The sequence below is a fragment of the Sorex araneus genome, chromosome 3 (genome assembly GCF_027595985.1).
Source record: "Sorex araneus isolate mSorAra2 chromosome 3, mSorAra2.pri, whole genome shotgun sequence".
Taxonomy (NCBI): Eukaryota; Metazoa; Chordata; class Mammalia; order Eulipotyphla; family Soricidae; genus Sorex; species Sorex araneus.
This window is the reverse complement of record NC_073304.1, coordinates 25,266,067-25,283,616: the sequence shown is the minus strand read 5'-3', so window position 1 is coordinate 25,283,616 and position 17,550 is coordinate 25,266,067. Positions and strand designations below refer to the sequence as shown.

The window sequence follows — 17,550 nt, the reverse complement described above, 5'->3', positions numbered from 1 at the left end:
TAATCTAGACACGTTCCCTGTCCCCGTCAACCTTGAGCTGGGGGCTGCAGAGAAGTTAGTGCCAAGAGGGGTGAATGAAGACACCCAGGGGCTTGCCTTTCCTACGCTCCCTTCTATTCTTGGCGACATATGGAAAAGTTGTCCAGGAAAGAAAATCATGCTGGACCTATGGGGAGGAGGAGACATTAGCCAAGGGTGGGGCACGTCCGGTGCTGAGCCGGCGTGAGTCTCTGGAGGCTGCATTGGTTAGTGGAGCCAGTGCCCCGGCGGTGGGTGAAGGAGGGTCATCGGCGACTTTTGCAAGCAGTGAGATGCTCTTCCAGGATTTGAAAGCCAGCCCCCCTTATCATTTTTTTGAAAAAAAAAATGCACTATTTGAGGCTGGAATCTTGGCATGACACTGGAATAATTGGTAATATTATGCGAGTTAGGATCTTTAAATATTTTTCTAGTCATCTTTCATTGATGCGTCTTTCCTCAGGCCGCCCAGCTCTCGCCCTGCAGCTGTGTTTGCAGATAAGAGGCCCTCCGAGACGTGCCTCAGTAGAGTCTCCATGGCTCTCACTCTTCCGGCTCAGCCTTGAGTTGGCTCCCCCTTCGCTGTGCTCTGTCATTTCAAGAGGGAGGGCCACACGCTCCGCTGCCAGGCTCCACAGGGCCTGGACCCTCTTTGGGTCACACCCGGCGATGCACAGGGGTTACTCCTGGCTCATGCACTCAGGAATTACTCCTAGCGGTGCCTGGGGGACCATATGGGATGCTGGGAATCGAACCCGGGTCAGTCGCATGCAAGGCAAACGCCCTTCCTGCTATCGCTCCAGCTCCTCTGGACACTTTTTTAGCTGCTCACCGGGGATTGTACTTTTTGGTGGAGGTGGGAGGAGGGCACCTCAGTGGGGACTCAGGGCTTGCTCCTGGCTCCATGGTGCCAGGATCCCAACCTGGGCCAGCTGTCTGCTCTGTGCACGCCTGCGCCTTACCCACTGCAGTTTCTCTCCAACCTGGCTCGTAGTTTTTAACTGAGGTATAGTGCTTATGGTGCACCGGGGGTCTCCGTGATGCGCACACATGTGCTTGCAGGGCCCTGTAGTCCTGTAAAGGCTGCTCACATGTTTCTTAGTTGTGGTCCTTGCACACGTCTGGTTGAGGCGGGCTGGAGATTGTGAACGATCTGTCACCCTGGGGGCTCCAGAGAGCTGAGCTGCTGGTGCTGTGCTCACCGTATGCTCGTGGTACCAGGGATCGAACTCCCAACATGGAAGGCAGGTGCTTTGACCCTGGGTGATCACCTGAGTTCCCAGCGCATCCTTTTTAAGGAGGTGCTTTGTGAGTAGGAATTAAATCCTAAAAGTCCTTAACTTTCCTGGGAGAAAATTGTTTACATACCTATGTGACAGGTCTTTATAACCAAGAGAATGCTGCTTGTTACAGAAGTAAGGCTGGCTCAGTTAGGCTCTGGCTGGACTGCGGCATTTCTTTGGATTTCACAAACTAAGAGACGCCAAATCAACCAGATACCAGTGACAGTGTATGTGTGATGCTGAAACGTGCAAATGGCCCGGGGATCCAGGTCCTCATTTCTGTCTGTGTCCCCGGTTCATCTCAGTCGAGAACTCAGACTTAGAGGAGGGTTCTCGCTCACGGGCCTTCTTGTCTTGTCTGCTTAGGCCCATTCCGGAGGGCGCTGCCGATTCTATAGTATTTTGGTTCGATTCCTGTCGGAGTAAGTAGACTCCTGGCTTGTGTGCAGAGATCTTTTTTTAGTAGGTGAGACTTTTCATGGTGATGATCCTTTTGTTCTAAAGAGAAATGACTTCTATTCAGGCAAGATTCCCAGAGGGAAGACTTCTTAGACTCTAGGGCTGTAAATAGCATCCTGTTTCGGGGGTGGTCTGCGGGGAGGGGTTGATTGAGAGTTAGAGAAATGGCTTAAGCCATGATTAGCTTCCTAGGCCTTGCCCCCGGGCTGGTCTCTCCTTTTTATATTTGACCCTCCACCCCCCACCTCGTTCCTATGCAGCACAGCTGGAGCAGCTGGAGTGGTCTCACCAAACAGCTTTTTGTACCTAAAACTTCTTCTTTTTTTTTTTTTTTTTGCTTTTTGGGTCACACCCAGCGATGCTCAGGGGTTACTCCTGGCTCTGCACTCAGGAATTGCTCCTGGCAGTGCTTGGGGGACCATATAGGATGCCGGGGATCGAACCCGGGTCAGCCTCGTGCAAGGCAAACGCCCTACCCGCTGTGCTATCGCTCCGGCCCCTGTACCTAAAACTTCTTAACAGAGGAGTTTGTGTGTCACAGGAAATGCAAGGATTCCGAGGCACAGGGGATGACCTTCAAAACTTGGATTTCTGTGAAGGTGACTCCAGCAGCTCTGTGGAGAGCGTGAGCCAGGAGAGGCAGTTGGCAGGGAGGCCTGCAGGAAGCGCTCAGTCATGCAGTCCTCAGGGTCCCGGCGCCGGGAGTCAAGGCCACGGTTCCAACCTCAGGTGGCCCTACTTTTGGGTGTCATGCCATCGCATTATAATTAACTTCATATATTTGTTTTGTAAATTCCTATGTGATATATGTATGTGCACATGTTTGGGGGACTTGAGTTAATACTCAGGGGGCAGCTGCCGGTTCTGTGCGTGGAGCTTGCTCCGGGCAGCACACGGGGACTCTGCGGTGCCAGGGGTCAGACCAGGGCCTACTGTCTGCCAGGTGGGTGCCTTAACCCCTGCGATGTTTCCCAAGCCCATATTTATTTTTGTAAATGAAACTCTTAGTGGAATTGAGGCTCATGAGAGTTGTAGGTTTCCTAATTCAATCACATGGTTTATTTTATAAAAATGAGGGGCTGGAGAGGTATTATGGTGGGGGGAGGGTCCTTGCTCTGCACGCATCTGGGTTTGATCCCTGGAACCACCTCTACTCCCCTGAGCACCACCAGGAGTCAGTCCTGAGCCAGGTGTCAGCCCTGAGCACTGCTGGCAGTTGACTCAAAAACCAACAAAACAAAACAAAACACCCCACAAAAATGCATAAATTATTAAAAAAAATAGCCTGCTATTTGGGGGAGTGGGGGTGGATTTGGGCCATACGCGGCCCTGTGCTCAGGGTGACCCCTGGCAGTGCACCGATGATCATATGTGATGCCCGGAAGATGGGCTGGAGCTGAGTGTGTGTTTCAAAAGCAGTGCTCCCAGTGATTTGGAAAAGGAATGGTCTAGAGGAATTGTGATGTGTGAGACGGGAGCATTATCTTGGAGTCCCGGCTTTAGGGGGTCATACAGGCGTGAGCAGCCTCTCTTGAAGGAGCTGCGAGAGGAATGAGATCCACAGGCGGGAGCCCGGACTGAGGAGTGGGAGGACCTGGGCAGAGTGTGCTGTGGAGGGAGACGCTCTCGGCTGCTTGGGGCCCGGGACACTGGTCAGAACGCCTTGCCCAGATCGCTAGGGAGGCTGGATTTCTTCTCACTGAGTCACGTGTCGGTGATTACTGAGAAGGAGCAGGATGATAGTAAAGGATCTCGGTGGTGATGCTTCCTAGGAAGAAGGTACTGAGTAATGTTGAATGACGCTGGCAAGAGACAGGAATGTCCGGTCTCAGGCCTTTACCCAGAGTAATGGAGAATTATGTTACACTGTTTAGCCGATTGATTTTTTTAATTCAATTTGAATTTGAATCCCTCTGTTGACCTTTTATGTATTGTTTTAAATACAATCTGTGAACTGATTGCTTTAGGAAGTAAATTAATATGCATTATTAATTGACGGGGGCAGGGGAGGGATTGTTAAAAAATCACCCCTGAACTACTTCCGGCTCTGTGCTTTGTATCACACCCCGGTGGTACTCAGGGACCTTATGTGATGCTGGAGAATCGAACCAGCCCGGTTTGCCTCCTGCAAGGCAAATTCCTGCTGTGCTGTCTCTCTGGCCCTGTATTCATTTTTATCCCCCTTTATCTAAACACTGTGGCTTACAAAGTTATTCATGATGCATTTGTCACCGACATTCAGTATTCCAACGCCCATCCCACCTCCAATGTAACTTTCCCTCCACCACTGTCCCCATTTTCCCAACAGCCCCCCAGACCTGCACCCTTAGTGGGCAAAAAGTAAGTTATTTTATATTGCTTGTGACAACTCAATGGCTAATGCAATTATCAAAAAAATACTAAAGTAAAAGAAAATCTGTGAAAATTGTTAATATCTCACGAGGGGCACTTTAAGTCCCGTGTCTGAGGGTTTACTAAGCTGTTGTTGCTAGTTGAGCCTTCTGTGTTACTGATTCTGTTTCTTGAGTTTCAGTTGGCTTCTGTGCTGCTTTCCCATCTAATGGGTGTGCTCCCTCTGCATTACACAGCCTTACGGAGTCTGGAGATGTTGTGTTACCACATTTACAGCCGCGTGCTCCGGACACTCCAGAATATTTAACTGGGCAGCAAGTTTACACCGCAGTGGTGTGGGATTTGGGTGTGGCTGCCAGAGCTTCTGGAAGCATGGGTGTGTGTGTGTGGGTGGGGAAGCTGCCCACCCACCCCTAGTCTGAGAAGACCCCAGAGTTCCCAGCCGGAGACCAGTGTACCTGAAGGTCTTGGCGGTTTGGTGTCTCTGCAGAGGTTCGTTGTGAGACGGTGGAGTCAGGCCAGTGGCAGCAGCCCTGCATTTCTGCCTTGTGACTAGCTGCAGAGGGATGGCATCTACCACTTAGCAAAGCGTGAGGTGCTCCCACGCAGTCTTCCCGGCCCGCTCCTCCTCTGCCCTAGGGACGCAACAGATACCCAAGAATCCCACACAGCCTAACTGCCAGTACAATTTGTTGCCTCACTTTCCACAGCCGTCACTTAGAGGAAATGAGAGAGAAAAGGCTGATCCTTCCTGTTCACCTGCATGCCTGCCGTTGCTGTTCTTTATTTCTTCCCGTAGATCCACGTTTCCAGCTTGGCTTGTTCTCGTTAGCCTGAAGAGCTTCCCTCAGGGTTTCTCATAGAACAGATTCGCCAAGAACATCTTACCTTAAACTACTTCTTGCTTAACCTGGAAATATTTTAATTTCAGTTTCTTTTTTTTTTCTTTTTGGGTCACACCCAGCAATGCTCAAGGGTTACTCCTGGCTCATGCACTCAGGAATTACTCCTGGCAGTGCTCTGGGGACCATATGAGATGCTGGGAATCGAACCCGGGTCAGCCGCATGCAAGGCAAATGCCCTACCCGCTGTGCTATCGCTCCAGCCCCCTCAGTTTCATTTTTGGAAGATAGTTTCTCATAGCAGAGGGAATTCTGGATTTTCTTTTCTTTTTTAATTTTTATTAATTTTCTCACTTAAAAATTTTTTTTAATTAAATCACCATGAGATAAACAGTTACAAAGTCGTCCAAAATTGGATTTCAGTCATACAATGATCCTATACCTGCCCCTTCACCAGTGTACATTTCCCACCATCAATGTCCCAGTTTCTTTTCTTCCACCCTCCCCTAGTCTGCCTCTGCAGAAGGCACTTTTCCTCCGTCTTCAGGGCTTGCTCCTGCCTCTGATTCAAAGATCACTCCTGGCAGGCCTGGAGGACCATACGAGGTGCTAGCTATAGAACCCAGGTCAGCCACATACAAGGCCAGTGTCCTGTCTGCTAGACTATTGCTCCAGCCTCATCTTCTATCTTTGAATCAAAATTAGTACTTTTAACTTGAACTTTTAAATGATACATTTCACTGTTCCTTATGTAGCTTCTATTTCTTGATTAGATCCTCCATCTTTTTATTTATTCTGACCATCTTTCCTTTCTAGTACATGTCTAGCTTGACTGCTTTAAACACGTCTGATCATCCTATCTTCTGGGTCAGCTTGGGGTCAGGCTTTTTTGGGGGGTGGGATGGAATGTTACCATCCTTAGTCTCCAAAATCACTCCTGGCAGGGCCTGGACCACCACCTGTGGTGCCAGGGGTGGAACCCGGACGGGCTGCAAGGCGGGCACCGTACTTGCTATATTATCTCTCCAGCCCCCGGGTCAGATTTCACGGTTTTGTTTTCCTTCTCTTGACTGTGGTCCTGTTTTCACATTTCTTCACGTATCTGCTAAGTTTAGTTTGTGCAGAGGACACGTAGAGACCGTGGACCGTGGTGCCGTCCCCTGGAAGCTGTCGGCCTGTGCTTGTGCAGGCAGTTTCATCATCTGCAGATCACCGTGGGTTTGTGAAGATGTTTGTAGGCTTTGCGAAGTCAGGTCTGTTTTGTGTTTTGCCTGTTGTCCCAGAGCTAATCCCGTGGTCGTTAGCCATGGGTTTTGTTCCTAGAGTGGGCTTTTCCAGGATTTCACTGAAAACCCAAGGGCAATACCAAGCCCCTTCTCCCCCTCCCCTGCTCTGTTAGAACTCAAACAACTCATGGGGCTGGAGAGATAGCACAGCGGGTAGGGCGTTTGCCTTGCACGCGGCCGACCCAGGTTCAAATCCCAGCATCCCATATGGTCCCCTGAGCACGGCCAAGGGTAATTCCTGAGTGCAGAGCCAGGAGTAACCCCTGTGCATCTCCTGGTGTGACCCAAAAAGCAAAAAAAAAAAAAAAAAAAAAAAGAACTCAAACAACTCAGCTCTGTCTCACACTTTGTGAAGAGCAGCTAAAATCTCATTTTCCCTTGTTTTGTTTTGTTTTTGTCTGTTTTTTTGTTTTGTTTTGTTTTGTGGTCACACCTAGCGGTACACAGGGCTTACTGCAGGCGTGGGAGCCGTGTGGGGGGCAGGGGGTCAAACCCTGGGTTGGAGGTCTGCCAGGCAAGGGCCTTTCCCGCCGTCTGTCTATCTGGCTGTAAGCTTTTCAATTCCTTGGATAGTTTCTTTCCTGGGGTCCCACCACTCAGGTGCGAAAGGATTTGGGGGAAAGTGTAAGTGCAGGTTTGCGGGGTGCTGCTTCCCAGGGGTCCTCACTCGGGTCAGCGACCCTGGCAGCCTCCAGCTTTCTCTTGGAGCAGGTTTCTGCCTGAATCCTAGCTGCTCCGTCCTGCCCAGACGGGAGCGCACACGCGAGGGGAAAGTCCGCTTCAACTCTCACCCACCGCTGCCATTCTCTGCTTTCAGAGACCAGATCCCCTCACTTCTCTGCTGCCTTTATTCACCCTCCAGGACCATCAGAGGGCTGTGTACCATGTCCTGTCTAGAGGTATCACTGTTGTTCTGATGAAGCTTAGTTGGACCCGAGCGGCACTTGACTGGATCTAGGACTTCCTAATAGCTTTTGGGATTTTTTTTTTTTCTGAATCCACTGTGGTTTTCTTTCTTTTTTTTTTTCCAAGTGGCACTGTTGGCAAGGAAAGAATGAGAGCGTTGTTGCAGAAACAAATTGTCGGTGTGCTCTGGGGAAAGCCGAGACGGGCATTCTGGTTCATTAGCCGTTAAGACCGAAAGTGCCGTGCCATCTGCGGTGCCCCTGGAAGGGCTGAGCAGCCCCGGGGATGAGCGAGCCCCAGCCTCTGTGGTCTGGTGCCAGCCATCCTGGCAGCGGCGGTGCCGAGCGCTCCGACTCGCCCACAGAGGAGCCTCGGGGGCGGGAGAGACAGTGGCCGAGCGGCTTCTCCAGGGGCAGGAGGGCGAGTCGCATGGTGGGTGCCGTCATCGTACCCAGGTCCTGTTGCTCAGAGCTGTTCTTCTTTGAGGAAGGTGGCAGGAGAGCCTGGGAAATAAACCATGGAGCTTGGGCTGCACCGCTGGAGAAGAACGAGAAAAAGAACTGAAGAAGAGCAAGGAAAAAAAAAAGACAATGAAAAGGAGCATGGCCTATGAGGCAGTTTTTACCTAAGTAGGAGCGATAGCACAGTGGTAGGGTGTTCGCCTTTCACACGGATGACCCGTGTTCGATTCCTCCGCCCCTCTCGGAGAGCCCGGCAAGCTACCGAGAGTATCGAGCCTGCACGGCAGAGCCTGGCAAGCTTCCCGTGGTGTATTCGATATGCCCCAAACAGTAACAAAAAGTCTCACAATGAGAGACGTTACTGGTGCCCACTCGAGCAAATTGATGAGCAAGGGGATGACAGTGACAGAAGAAAACCAAGAACAATGTATTTCGGAGGCCAGAGCAATAGAACAGCGGGTCGGGCGCTCACCTTTCACGTGACTGACCTGGACTTGATCCCCAGCACTCAGTACAGTCCCCTGAGCCTGTCAGGAGTGATCCCTGAGTGCAGAGCCAGGAGTGAGCCCTGAGCACTGCTGGGTGTGCCACCCCCAGCCCCCTCAAATAAAATAAAATAAAATAGAAGGATTTTTTAATCATAAACCAAGTATGTTCAATCCTGAGAACCCTTTCTTTTAGCTTTCCTAATCCCGCCCACACGGCAGAGCCTGGCAAGATCCCCGTGGTGTATTCGATACGCCAAAAATAGTAACAAGTCTCACAGTGGAGACGTTACTGGTGCCCTCTCGAGCAAATCGATGAGCAATGGGGTGACAGTGACAGTGACAATCTGGTGAGATTGAAAATGTTCCATTTTCAGTGACTTTAAGCTGGAGTAAAAAAAAAATGGTGGCTTAAAAAGAATAATAAAAGCGATGCTCAACAATGTGAAAAACCGCTGTCCTCCTAGTCACACCCTACCCCACCACAGAGCAAGATTCATGTTTTAAAAATAATAGTGGTCTGTGACATCCGAAAGTTTGGGAAGCCCCAAGTCTGCACAGCAGAGAGCCCCCGGGGCCGGTGCTTGGTGAGGGAGCTCAAGTCCTGGCCGGCCGCAGCCTTCTCGGCTCAGAGCACCACCCCGCCTGCTGGCGGAGGTGGGCTGCAGGTCCTGGGGGATCTGCCTGGAGCGCCCAGTCCCGCCACCGAGTGCCCACCACTCCTCCTCCGTCATCACCCATGAGGGGCCCGGGGCAGGATCAGGTTTCTCCACTCGGCTCTCGGCCTCTCGGGGCTCTGGATGTGGCCGACACAGCAAGTTTAGACTCTTCCTGCCCCAAGTCTCAGGAGCAGCGGGCAGGGGCGGGGGGCTGCCCCTCGGGGTGCTGGGCACACACGCTCTCCGCGTCTTGCACGTCCCGACTGCGTGTGCGCACACACACACACACACACACACACACACACACACACGGGTAGGATCTTCACACTTGAAAGGAGGTAAAAGAATGACAGAAACATCGAGGTTCGGGTTGATGATGGAAGTTGGAAAGAATGTTTGTTTTGGCTCAGCTGAAGTGTCTGCAAGGTACAGACTGAAAGAGGGAGAGCTGATGCGGGATGACACCCCCACCCCGGGAGGCCACCGTCCAGGGTGGGGCCCTCCGGGCTCCGTGGGGCGATGCGCAGGGCTGAGGATGTGGCTCTCGTGGGCGGAGAGCACTTGCCTTGTCTGGGCTCAGTTCTCAGCACTGCTCTGTGGTCCCCCAGGCACTGCGGGGAACTGCCCCAGCCCCGAGCCAGGAGTGTCCCTGGACCACAGCCGCGGGTGGCTCGCCAAGGGATGGTTCCAGGGCTGAGCTGTGTTCTCTGGGATCCGGCTGCTGGGCGGGCTGCTGCCGGTCCCATTCCGAGAGTCCGTTGAAGTGGGCAGCTTGTGGGTTTGGGTTGAGAGACGGGCTTGGGGTCTTGTTGCCGGGCTCGTGGGAATATTTGAAGCTGCCAGACGAGACCACTGGCAAGTGCCCCGAGCATCCTGCTTCCGTCCCGGGGAGCGGTGGAGTTGTGCTTCCTCTTCCTGGGTTACCCCCCCCTCGACGTGGCCTGCTCCCCGTGGGCACCTGGGATCTCCGGAGTGAAGCTGGCGCAAGGCAGACAGAGTTTGCCCTACCCCAGGTGTCCCGTGGTCTTAACTCAACATGTTCAAGGATTTCTTTCCCGCCTCACGCTGCTCTTAATTTGTGAGAAATAATAGAGCCATTATCACCGCCTTTGAGTAAGTGTTTACTCTGTGCCAGAAGCTGTCCCCAGAGTTTAGAGTTGATCTGCAGTGGGCCGTGGCTGTTCTGACCCAGAAAAGGGGGTTCAGTGAGCCCGGTCCAAGGCCCCACACTGCAGCTGGCACACGACGGGTCTGCAGTGAGCCTGGACCCAGGCCTCCTGCTGCAGCTGGCAAACAACAGGTTTGCAGCGAGCCTGGTGTCCAAGCTCCCACCCCGGGGCTGGGACATGACGGGTCTGCAGTGAGCCTGGACCAAGCGCCCACCCTGGGGCTGGGACATGACGGGTCTGCAGCCCTCCTGCCTCCCTCTCCTGCTCACCCACTCCGACTCGAACGGAAACAGTAGCTTTCCCCCTGTTCTTCCTGGCAAGTTCACTGCCTCCCCTGCCCCCTTCGTTTAGTCCCTCCTTCTGTAGAGCTGTTCCACCGTTGGAACAAGGAGAATATCTTGTGACATGCAGTGGAGACTCAGCTACTTTCCAGGAACAAAGAGTCATATTGAACTCAACCTAAGTTTGGCACAGCGCACGGCGGTATAGTTTATTTTTGGCATCACTTGGTATCGAGCAAGAGATTTGAAGGGAAAATGAGGATGGCCTCGCTTTTTAGTTCTAGCTTTACTCTTAACCTTGCTCTCCGCCTGCCTCTTTAGGCAGGGGGGAGGGTTCGACCAGGCTGCTCCGTGTGCCCCCTTACTGCCTTCCTGGAATGTGTGTTGTAGACAGACGGCAGCCAGAAAGTCAGCGGAGGAGGGAGGTTTTTTTGGTTTGACTTTTCCCAGTTCTTCTCCTTAATTTCAACCTGGAGAGCTTCGATCAAGTTTCTCTTGCAGTTGGGTGCCTCGTTTCCCCTGGCAGATCCTCCCTTGGGGCTGTGCTGTCCTTTCCAGCCCACGCCAGCAGGCACAGCCAGAGCCTCTAGGAGCTGTGGTACCATCTGGTTCAGAGAAAGTCGGATTTGAATTATTGCTTCGTTACTCTCAAGTAAGATGACTTTAGCATTTCTAAGCCCATTTGCTCAGCTGTCATCTTGGATATGTGTACTAGAACTGGTCTGTTGGCCCAAATCCTAAAGTTTGATCCTATCGTAAGCCCTTCATGGCTGTTCTTATGTTGCTGTTGTTTTAACGTATGAATCAGTTCGTGTATTTTGCCAGATGACTTGAGATCAAATCCGGTGACCTTTCTACCAAATTGTCTCCCTTATCCAAATTTACACATATACAATTTAAGTTATAATCACATCATGACTTGTTTATTAGACCTAAAATGATAAAATGCAGAGAGAAAAACAAGCGGCACATATCATATATTGACTTCAGTGACATCTGGAAGGATTTGCCTCCCACAACACAAGAACAAGCAATCAAACTAAAAAGCCTTTGCATTGCCAGAGAAATGATCAGTGAAACAAAAAAAGTTTCTTATTGAATGGTAGAAAAGATTTGCACACCATGTATTAAAAAAAGGGTTACTGGCTAAGATAAATACAGAACTCATAAAACAGCCCCTGTCACTGTCACTGTCATCTTGTTGATCAATGATTTTCCCATGCGAGGCCAGTAATGTCTTCATTCATCCTAGCCCTGAGATTTTAGAAGCCTCTCTTTACTCATCCTTCTCAATGGTGCTGCATTAGAGGCTCTTCAGGGTCAGGGGAATGAGACCCAGCATTGTTACTGTATTTGGCATATGAATACGCCATGGAGAGCTTGGCAGGCTCACCCATGCGGGCATCATAAAACAGCCATCAGCAAAACATAAAAAAGAACCTCATCAAAAAATGGGCAAGAAAGGAACAGGCCCTGCTCCAAAGAAGACATACCTCTAAGCACGTGGAAAAATGGTCACTATCACTTATTATCACGGAAATGCAAATCACGATGACAGTGCAGGACCACCTCACTCCCGTGAGATTGGCCTCTACCGAAAGCCAGAAACCAGAAGTACTGGTGGTGGGCGAGGGTGTGGGAGGGTGGAGCAGAAGAACCCCTGGCACAGTGTTTGTAGGAATGGTAACTGACCAGCCTACCTGGAAATCAGATCCGATTTTTTTTCTTTTTGGTTTCTCCCATACTTATTTTATTGACTTTTAAGCTGTTACAAAGGTAAAGTGAAGTGTTGAGGGTGTGTTAAAGGCAGGCCGTGCACACAAGGGGACACAGCATCACTTTATCTCAGGAAGCAGTAAACATCTCATGGGTCCTTGGAGGACAGTGGAAGGAGAAATCCAGTAAAGAGAAGCACCAACTTGAAAGAGAATTGCAACATCTTCCAGGAACCCCAGTAGAGAGGTTACACATGAAGTCATAATTCCATCTTGTCACATCTTATAAAGTTTCTGGGAAAAGAGAAGTGGGAAGAGCCAGTCCTTCAGAGAATTTAGACTAGAATCACAGAATGGACGAGTAGGACTAGAACGCCAGGCAGGCCTCGGTGGTGTGAGAAAGGGCTTAGAGAGGTGGACGGGAGGCGGCAATACTAGCATAGGGCTGCTGTTTACAAATCAGAACTACATGCTAGACTCCACAGTGATTCCCTCATCTTGCAGCAGCCTGTAGTAGATACTGTTATTCTAGTCTCGCGGGGGAGGTAAGGGAAAGAGTTTGTCCTGGATTTGTAGGTGACAAGGTTGGAAGAACCTCACCTGAATTCGGAGTGTTTCCCACATCTCTACTTCTCCATGCTCTAACTTTTCACAAGGGCTCTGGGTGAGGGTTACTTGAGTTCTGGTGAAGGTTAAAGCAGAGTAAGGAGATTCAGCCTTGGACAGGATATCCATAAACTTCTAGAACTACTGAATCCTGCCTCTGAGAACATCTAAGGATGGAAAGGAGAGCAGGACATAGCGAGGAGGAGTAACTTCAATAAGGGGATTTCTTCAAGGGGAAACTTTCCATGAGGAGCCAGGCCCTGTGGTGTCTCCTAGGCAGTAATCCAGTCGTTGGCATGGACCTGGGGCCTGACGTCACAGACCATGCCGAGGAGCTGGGCCAGGACACGCTCACGGTTTCTCTGCTGGGAGCTCTGCATGCCTTGCACCTGGTGCCTTGTCGCCTGCTCCACCCCAGCTTCCAGGTTCCCTTGGGAGCCCATGGCTGCCTGCTGCTTGCTCTGGAATTCCTGCTCCCGCTCTCTGCGGTACTGTTCCACTTCCATCTGAGCCTCCTCCTTGGCCTGCTTCAGGCGCTGGGCCTTCCTCTCTGGCATCTGCCACTTTCTCAGCCGCCCGCTTGCAGGAGCTGTTGGATACCCTGGGACTGACTGGCCGTTTCTCTGTTATGGGCAGTGGTACTTTGGATGCTACCAAGGTACCAGATGGCTCCCCCAGATCTGATTTTTAACAAGATGATAAAAATAGACGCAACATACAACCTAGCAGTTCCTCTCATAGGCTCGTAAGTGAGGATAGACATATTGCTCTTTTCATTGCCACACTATTTACAGTAACCGAGATGAAGAAGTAATACAAGTGTCCTGTGACAGATGAGTGGATAAAAAACGGTTTGCAAACCCAATGAAATACTACTAAGTTGTAAGGAAAGATGAAACCTTGCCTTTTTGGGGAAACCGTGCTTTTTGCAACAACATCAAAGTACTAGAAGCTTTGTAATGTTAGGTGAGATAAATCAGAAAGAAAAGGATATAGGTCCAGAGTGACAGTACAGTGGGTAGGTCATTTGCCTTGCATCATGCGGCTGACCCGGGTTCGATTCCCAGCATCCCATATGGTCCCCCCCCAGCACCACCAGGAGTAATTCCTGAGTGCAGAGCCAGGAGTAAACCCCTGAGCATCACCTGGTGTCACACACACACACACACACACACACACACACACACACACAAAGATATATATCAATGAGTTCAGTCATATGTGAGATTTAAAGATAAAAACAGTGAAACAGACCAAAGCAACCTTTGGAATCAGAGCAAAGAATTGAGGTTACCGGAATATAGTGGGGCACACAGGATGGAGGGGGCCTGATAGTCAGTGAGGGATGGAGGACGTGGGTGTGGGTAGGAAAGCACCCCTGAACCATACACAGCAGTGTAAGCCAAAGCTACCTTAAAGTAAAACAATCTTATAAATTGCAGCTCGCAACTTTGGGGGTAGGAACCAGGGCCATAGGGAAGCCGCTTAATTTAGATGCTCATTCTCCTACTTTCTAGGTCTGACTATGGGTAGGGAGTTGTTTTCTGATCCTCAGCACGTCAGGGTTAGGAATTCTCAGCCCCGAAGGAGACTGTGTTTCTCTTGAGCCTAGTTCTTCATTGAACAACTTTTATTTTGCTCACTCCATCTCAGCAACATTGCTCTTTTCAAACCTTTTATAAGCCTAAGCGTCAGGCATCTAGTTTCTCTTTGTTTTTAATTTTTTTTTTATTAAAAATGGAACCCTCTAGGGCCACAGAGATAGGACAGATGGCAAGCACTTCCTTGCACAGCGCCGGCCCAGGTTTGATCCCTCCTGCCACAGACGGTTTCCTGAGCACCACCAGGAGTGATCCCTAAGCACTGCGGGAGGGGGAGCCCTGAACACAGCCCGGTATGCCCTCTTCCCACCCCCCAAAGGAAAGGGAAAATGGAAACATCCAGAAAAATAGAACCAGTAGTATAATGAACAACATAACCCACCAATTAGATCCAGTTGTTACCTGTACTTGACCATAGTTGCTTATTTATATTTTTTAAACAGACTTTGTGCTTGTGTTTGTTTTTTATTTTATTTTATTTTTTTGTTTTGGGCCACACATGGTGATACTTCAGGGCTTACTCCTGACCCTGCACTCAGGTGTCAACCCTGGCGGGCTAGGAGGACCATATGGGCTACCGGGGATCAAACTGGGATGGACTGCATGCAAGGCAAATGCCCAATCCACTGTGCTATCTCTCCATCTCTTGTTTTTTTTATTTGTTTTGTTTATTCAAGACATTTTTTGCTCAGTTATTTCAAAGCAAGAATTATGACATGTCACTTAAATACTTCAGCATGTACCTCTCAAAACGAGGACAGTTTCCTAGAAAACCATGACTTCACAAGCCTAAAATATTGATACATTCTTTAATATCACCGGTGACCTAAGCCATACCAATTTTACCTAGTAGTTTCTAAAATTTCTTCTGCAGCTCTTTTTGGTTTTGAAACCTCGCGTCGCTCAGGTGCCACCCGTTAGCTTTCTCTTGAGTCTGTCAGTTCAGAATTGTCTCCCGTCTCTCTCACCCGCCGAGCTTGATGCTGCTCTGACCGTTTGAAGATGCTGGGCAGTTGTTTTGTAGTTTTCCAAGTGCTGGGCTTGTCAGGTTCTCCTGACGAATGTCACTGGACCTCTCGCCTGGTTTCCAGTAAGCCGGAAGTCAGGTTGGGATCTCATTTCCCTTCGGTGAGCACTAGGGACAGGAATTCTTCCCGAGTGGTGCTCCGCGCTGCAGGTGGCAGCCCCTTATGTTCACTTGTTAATGCTGCTGTGCTCGATCTAAGAGTTGGGTGGTGACGGGTGTCTCTGCTCTGAAGGAAGGTGTCCTGTCTCGCTCTGGTTCCCTGTCAGACTTTCACCTCATGACTTCCACATCAGTTCATGACCAGGTGTCTTTCAGCATCCTTAAAACAGATTTTCCATTCTTTGCTTTTTGTTTTGAGCCACACCTGGCTGTGGTCAGGGCTTACTCTAGGCTGTGTGCTCAGAGATCCATCCTAGTATGCTGTGGGGTGTGGGGGGTGTGTGTGTGGGGGGGGTGGACCACACAAGGTGCTGGGGATTGAACCAGGGCCAGACACATGCAGAGCAAACACCCTCCCCTCTGTGCTGTTGCTCCGGATTTGGCATTCTGGTTCGTCCAGCTTTGTTTGAAAGAGCTGTTTACTCACAAGGGTTTAGTTACCAGCTCTAATGGGCCATTGCCTCCCATCCCCTTAAATCTAAAAGGCTATGACTCAGGACTAGTAACTGTTGTCAGACCCAGGGTTTCACCTGGAAAAGGCAGCTGCAGGGAGGACAAGCTGGGGGGCTTCATGCCAACCCCCGCACAGACACCCAGAGGAGTAAGCATTGGTCTTCTCTCTTGTTCAGCAGCAGGAGACTCTTGTCCGGCCCGGGATTCAGCTTGCAGGAGAAAAGAGAGGTTTGGTTTGAGGCAGAGCAGAGTTTGAACGTGGAGGCTGCATGGCCCAGGACCTGGAATGTGCAAAAGTCCGATACATACCATGGGTCTTGCTTGTCTAATGCCTTTTTCTGTTAGGAATTCTCGTATGTGTGTGTGTGTGTGTGTGTGTGTGTGTGTGTGTGTCTGTGTGTGTCTGTGTGTGTGTGTGTGTGTGTGTGTGTGTGTGTGTGTGTGTGTGTGGCCTAGCCGTTTGCATTTTGGATTGGGCCTGATTCGTGTTTGGGGGTTTCTCCGGGCCTTGGAGAGTGTGTGAGAAGTTTCTAAACTCGAACGGCTCCTTTTTTGGCACTGCAGCATCTTTTCTATTTCAGCATCTCAAGAATCTGGAGGGACCATATAAAGATCAGAAGCCAGTCTGGCCTGCGAGGCTCCCTCTGACTCGGTCATTCCACCCGGTTGAATCCTGGCCCATGCGGATGAGACCATATAAAGAGGCCGTTTCCTGAAGTCCCCTCGCTGTCTCTCACTGGCTCCTTTCCGTCGAGGGTTGGTATTTCAGGACCGCGGCCGCCGATCACGTGCCTCCCCTCTCCATCCCCCCCCCCCAACTCTTCACTCGCTGTCATTCCTGCCCTGTTTATTTTTGGAGCGAGCACATTTTTGCTGCTCTGGAGGAGCTCTGCGAGGTCCTGCCCCTCTGTCCGTCAGGGCTCTGCTCATTTCCCACACTCGGAGACGTGACTCCTGCTGTCGAGAGGGAACTCGAGGGAGACACCGCCCAGGGCTGCTGTCACCCGGGCCTATTTTTGGTCCCTCCTGGTGTCACACCCCTAAAAACTCTTGCTTTTTTTTTTCTGTAAGGGAAAAATATGGGTTTTGGGTAATGTTACCTGGTGTTAAGTCTTCCAGAATTAGAAATTGCTTTCCCAGCTGACGTCATGGGACCGTGCCTGGGAGTCTCAGAAGCAGCAAGTTCAAAGAATACATCTTTGGAATTCTAGCATCAGGACTACTCTCCGGCTTTTAAGATCATTTGAGCTCCATTCTCTTTTCCCCTTCCTTCCTTCCTTCCTTCCTTCCTTCCTTCCTTCCTTCCTTCCTTCCTTCCTTCCTTCCTTCCTTCCTTCCTTCCTTCCTTCCTTCCTTCCTTCCTTCCTTCCTCCCTTCCTTTCCTCCCTCCCTACCTCCCTCCATCCCTCCCTCTCTCCTTCCTCCCCTCCTCCATCAGCACGGGAAGAGTAAATGGTTTGCCTCCCAGTGCTAACTCAGGCAGAGAGAGAGGCCTTCCTAGTGCTGAGACAGGATTCTGGAATTGGTGGGCTCCATTAAAAAGAAAGAAAAAAAAGAAAAGGAAAAATAAAGTCCTGCTTATAGATTTAAGTTTTGGGTTTCAAGGGTAGAGTGAAAGTCCATTTCTTTTTTCTTTTCTTTCTTTTTTCTTTTTTTAGGTAATGATCAGGCTATTACACAGAGAACTCAGACACAGGGTGTTTTGTTTGTTTGTTTGTTTGTTTGTTTATTGAGTCACTGTGGCTAGTTACAAAACTTTCATGTTTGAATTTCAGTCATACAGTTATT

The 17,550-nt window shown here is 50.3% G+C and overlaps 2 protein-coding genes across 4 annotated transcripts in view; one reads left to right on the top strand and one right to left on the bottom strand.

Annotated features, from left to right (window-relative positions):
- IFT43 (intraflagellar transport 43) overlaps window positions 1-17,550 on the top strand; it is a 92,227-nt gene that overhangs the window by 13,817 nt on the left and 60,860 nt on the right. The window lies entirely within an intron of this gene.
- LOC129403289 (V-type proton ATPase subunit G 2-like) lies at window positions 11,946-13,204 on the bottom strand. The gene has a single exon (XM_055129971.1). The coding sequence runs from the start codon at window positions 13,077-13,079 to the stop codon at window positions 12,795-12,797; it is 285 nt and encodes a 94-aa protein (XP_054985946.1). The 5' UTR covers window positions 13,080-13,204; the 3' UTR covers window positions 11,946-12,794.